Raw genomic sequence first — 4,598 nt, 5'->3', positions numbered from 1 at the left:
CCATTTTTCGAGTACTTTGGGAGTCTTACACAAAAAACTTATGGTCCAAAAAAGAAAAAATCTTCAAAAACTTTTTGTCTTTCATCACGTGGGTCACTTATAAGTTTTGTAGAAATCGATGATGGTCAATTTCAGTGGCTCGTTGATTTGGTGTGAAATGACACAAATGGGTCTCATTATTGCTGTTATTCAAAAAATTATTTTAAAAACGGGGTTTTTGAATTCTTGAGTGCTTTACTCGAGTGAACTATTATCAAAAATTTGTAATATACTTTTTTCAACAAAATACGTGTACGGGTATGCTCATTAAAAATAAATAAATAAATAAATAAAATCTATACCGACAGAACCGAATGTATAACTGCATGAATGTTATATAATGTAATTCCACACCCTTGACCGATTTGAACAAGATTTCAGACAAAATTCAACTATACTCTTGGACACTAGCGCAGCCAGGATTTCCTCTTGGGGGGGGGGGGGTTATTCATAGCAATCCTTGAATGTATATACATCAATATACCAGGATTGGTAATATATCTTAAAACCAAAAGTACAGGGCTGACAATTACCACCCTCCTGGCTGTATCGCAGAGAGGGTTTTCTTATTCGAAAGAAATATCCAGAAATACAACTGTACGGAAAATGTTAATTTCAACTATTGAAACCATATAATTTTCTTATACATCCCATATTTCTGTATTACTATGTAGTGTAAAACAAATCTATTATGCTATCACAGTTTAAGAAATAATTTTTTTAAACTATGGAAATCAGTTTATAGCCGATTTTTTGCTTCATAAGCGACAATAAGAATTAAATGCAATCGACTTTATATAAATATCCAACTCCTGTTTATTTGTATGTAAACAACATTTTTAGCTCTGCTCATTAGCAAATTGGTTCCACTGCTTTCTGTCGAAGGCAAACAAATTAACAACAACCCAAATAGAATTACTTCTAAAACGAGAAGTGTAAACAAATTATGATATTCAAGGCAATATTAAATTCAAATGAAATAATTCATTAGAGTGATATAAATATATGAAAAGATAAAATGGTATAATGTAAAAAAAAGCGTTAAATGTAAATGTAAAAAATAAAATAAAAGTGCAAAGGAAAATAGGCAAAATACAAATATGAATTTTTTTTTAAATGGACTTTTTGGTCATTGAGATTAAAAATGAACCTTTACGAGGACAAAGGAAACTAGTTGCAAATACCATTCGGTGGTTACAAAGAAATCTGTAATCTGCGTGACTTTTGTGCTAGCTCGTTCAGAACTTCATCTTCACTAATATGAATTCGATCATGGATGTAAGTCATTGCTAGTCCATTCAAACGCTCTTCGCAAGTTTTGTTTCTCAAGTACGTTTTCAATAATTTTAAAGAGGAAAACGACCTTTCAGGGGTACATGTAGTGACCGGAATCGTGGCGAAAATGATGAGAAGGGACCTTATTGTAGGAAGTAAATCAACGTTGCAGTGTTGCAAAGCTTCAATTGCATGTTTTGTTTTTTTTTTCTTTTACGATCTCTTGCCAAAGAATAATTTCCCCGTGTAATCTTGAAGCATCAAGCTCATAAAAGTCTGCTAGTTTCATAAGATCAGAAGTGACATCATCTTTTATGTCATCATTTATCAAAAACTGGAAGGGTGTTAATATTCTCTGGTGAGATTCAAATTTCTCATAAAGAGCTTGGATGGTGTTTTCCAGAAAAGGTATGAAAAGAGAGCGTCGAAAGTACTCTTTAACGGTATCTGCTGGGACATTATCTCTCTTCGCCCGCCGCCATACCATCCTTTCCTTAGAAATTGGGACATCCAAATCAACGCAAAGCTCACTTGCTTTTTCGAAAACATGAGAAAAATGTTTCCTCAGCGTTACTTCTTATATTCTGAAGCTTCCTCTTGACGATCATGGCTGATTTTATTGCAGTTGAAAGATCCAGATTTTCTTTCTGCAAATATAAGCTGAGTGGCAAGGTCGGAGAAAATACGTGATCAATCACAAAAAGGCTCACCAAGAAATCACATTTTAGTATTGCACTCTGGAGAAGCTGGGCTTCAGTGGCTGTTTTCGTGTCAAGCCACGTTTTTATTTGTTCCAAAGCTAAAAGCAGAGGGTGTAGAAGCTTAATAAAGCTTGTTACCGCGCAATGGCGTTCAATCCAACGAGTGGGACAGATTCTCTTCAATTTTTCTTTTTTTGTTCTGTCAGTTTCGATTGCTTGAATCTCTACTGTCAAAGCTGCCTGCCGCTTCGGGGTGTTAAAAAAATTATGCGCTCGCTCAATGACACCAATGCAATGTCTTATTAATGGAACAGAGCATCCGTCAGATATGCAAAGATTTAAGCAATGCGAGCTACAATGTACATACAGAGCTCGTGGGTACGTCTCTTGTATGAGTGCTTGAACTCCTTTTATGTCTCCACTCATAGCCCTCGCACCATCATAACCTTGACCAACTATACATTGGGGCTGGAGATTCAGGTCATTTATGGTTTTGATTATTGTTTCAGCTAGTCCCTTTCCAGTTGCATCAGTGATTGGGATAAACTGCAAGAATTCTTCCTGCACTTTACCCTCCTCGATAAATCTGACGCAGAAAGTCATTTGCTTAATTGTGCTGACATCCGTCGTTTCGTCAACGAGAATCGAAAACCACTGAGCCTTTTTTACTTGCTCAATGATCTTCCTGATGATAATGTTGTTGAACGATGCTATGATTTCATTCTGAATCTGCCAGCTTGTATATGTGGCATTAGCTCCTGCTGTTTCTAAATGGTTCTTCAAGAGAGTATCTCCAGATTCAACACGAAATCTCAGAAGAGCCTTGAAGTTCCCCTCTTCTTTCGATTTTTCGTTCTCCAAACAGGCTCCAGAATCTCTGTGACCTCGAAACGCCAATCCTCTTCTGGCAAGAAAAAGTGCTGTTGATATTATTGGTTTCAGCTGCTAACTGTTTTTCTTGATTTGAGCTAACTTACCCACATCTAAAGCCTTTTCAATGCTAGGAACTTTTTCCGTGTATGTGGCTAAGAATTCACCCGCTCTTTGAAGACAATCAGAGTGGTATTTTGCCTTTTCATGTTCCCGGAAAACTTCTTTAGCGTCTTTCCAGTTTCTGAATGGCTGTCTCACTAGTTTTCCTGGGCACGAACGCTGTTTCCCAACCGTAGTGCTAAATAAGAAGCAAAACTTACAGAATGCTCCGTCTTCGGATGGCGAGTATACAAGCCAGTCCCTCTCACCAAGCCATTTCAAAACAAATCTCAAATTTCTTGGTCCAGATGAGGGAAATTTAAAGCTCAAATCTGGTTTCCAAGGGCTCAAAAGAAGTTCCTTCCTTGTGTTATCATTAATCTGAAAAAAAAAAAAAAAATAAGTTCCTGAAATATAAATACTTTCCAAAAACATACACATACAGTATCAACAAGCTTCGTAATTTACCTGTTTTTCCATATACAAGCCAATGTCGGAACTATACGTCATTGATGAGTTCGGGCTACGTAAATCTGGTGACACTTCATTCTCCTCAAGTTTTCTTTTTTTCGTTACCGAAATGAGTGGAGTCGGTTCCTCTTTTCTCTCTCCTTCCTCATTACCTGTGAAAAGAAATACTAGCTTAAATATTCATTTGAAATTAGTTTAACAATTAACAAAAAAGAATTTGACTTATGAGAAACGAATATGGGCTAAGAGTATTTCAGTCAATAGAAAAAAAATCAAAAATTACAAGAACAGATATATTGTTTATGTATTTTGTCTTGTATATAAAAGAAATTATAAACCACAATCACTTCATCTTTTATAGTTAAGTTTTCCGTAAAAGTTATATATCATAAAAATATCTCAAAAAACAAAAAGGTTTAAAATAATTTAATATTGAAAAATAAAAACTTTTAAGTAAGGTTTTGAGATGAGTGTCTTGGTAGGTCAGTTTATCTCTATCCTACTTTATTACAGTAACTTTTGAAATAATTTAGGCATTATTGTGTTTAAAAGTTAATTTCTTTAAGAGAAGCATTAGGCTTCTCTGGATCGTGTCCAATGCAATGTTCATAGACATAGATATGAAAAAAAAATATAGTTATTATTAATAAAATGTACTTGAATTAAGAAATATTTTGTTAACTTGAAGCTAACCACTTTATGCTGCTTATAGTATCACGTAAAATGTTTATGAAAAATTCAGTTTTTAGTTAAATAGATGTTTCGATAAAGTTTAAATGATTACACTGCAGAGTGACAGGAACAGGGAGGTTAATATTTTTTCATAGAATATGGTAAAACAAAGACCATATACTCAACACATATCAATTTTTTAAAAAATTTGTTTCGTCTTTTTCATTCACTTTTGAAGCACTTTTTTCCCTTAAGTTTTCCCGTGCATGGTCGAGAGAAGGGGAAAAAAAGTGCAGGGTCCTACTGGGCATTGACTGTATTTTAAAAAGAAGAAAAACTATCTTTTTTCACTCCTCACAGCATAGCAGAAAAACGAAATTGCTAAATAGCGAAAAAAGACTTTAAACAACAAACACAAGCGCTTTTGGAAAGCAATCATCAAGTTACAGCTAAATGTTTATAATATAT

General features: G+C 34.6%; 1 protein-coding gene across 1 annotated transcript; it reads right to left on the bottom strand.

The window, feature by feature from the left end:
* Nucleotides 1–878: 878 nt before the first annotated feature.
* LOC129218971 (uncharacterized) lies at nt 879–3,497 on the bottom strand. Its single transcript, XM_054853290.1, has 4 exons — nt 3,456–3,497; nt 2,993–3,368; nt 2,383–2,935; nt 879–960 (listed from the first exon to the last, which is right to left on the bottom strand). Exons 1-4 carry the CDS (start codon nt 3,495–3,497, stop codon nt 879–881), a joined length of 1,053 nt encoding a protein of 350 aa, XP_054709265.1.
* Nucleotides 3,498–4,598: the final 1,101 nt, after the last annotated feature.

The sequence above is a fragment of the Uloborus diversus genome, chromosome 3, assembly GCF_026930045.1.
Source record: "Uloborus diversus isolate 005 chromosome 3, Udiv.v.3.1, whole genome shotgun sequence".
Taxonomy (NCBI): domain Eukaryota; kingdom Metazoa; phylum Arthropoda; class Arachnida; order Araneae; family Uloboridae; genus Uloborus; species Uloborus diversus.
This window is presented reverse-complemented; position numbering and strand designations above follow the sequence as displayed.

Excerpts from the sequence above, each read along its gene's own strand:
- LOC129218971 (XM_054853290.1), bottom strand. The coding sequence starts at position 3,497 with ATGACGTATAGTTCCGACATTGGCTTGTATATGGAAAAACAG. Across the intron at positions 3,369-3,455 it reads GCTTGTATATGGAAAAACAG|ATTAATGATAACACAAGGAA; the intron begins GTAAATTACGAA and ends TTTTTTTTTCAG. Across the intron at positions 2,936-2,992 it reads TGAAAAGGCTTTAGATGTGG|CACTTTTTCTTGCCAGAAGA; the intron begins GTAAGTTAGCTC and ends TAATATCAACAG.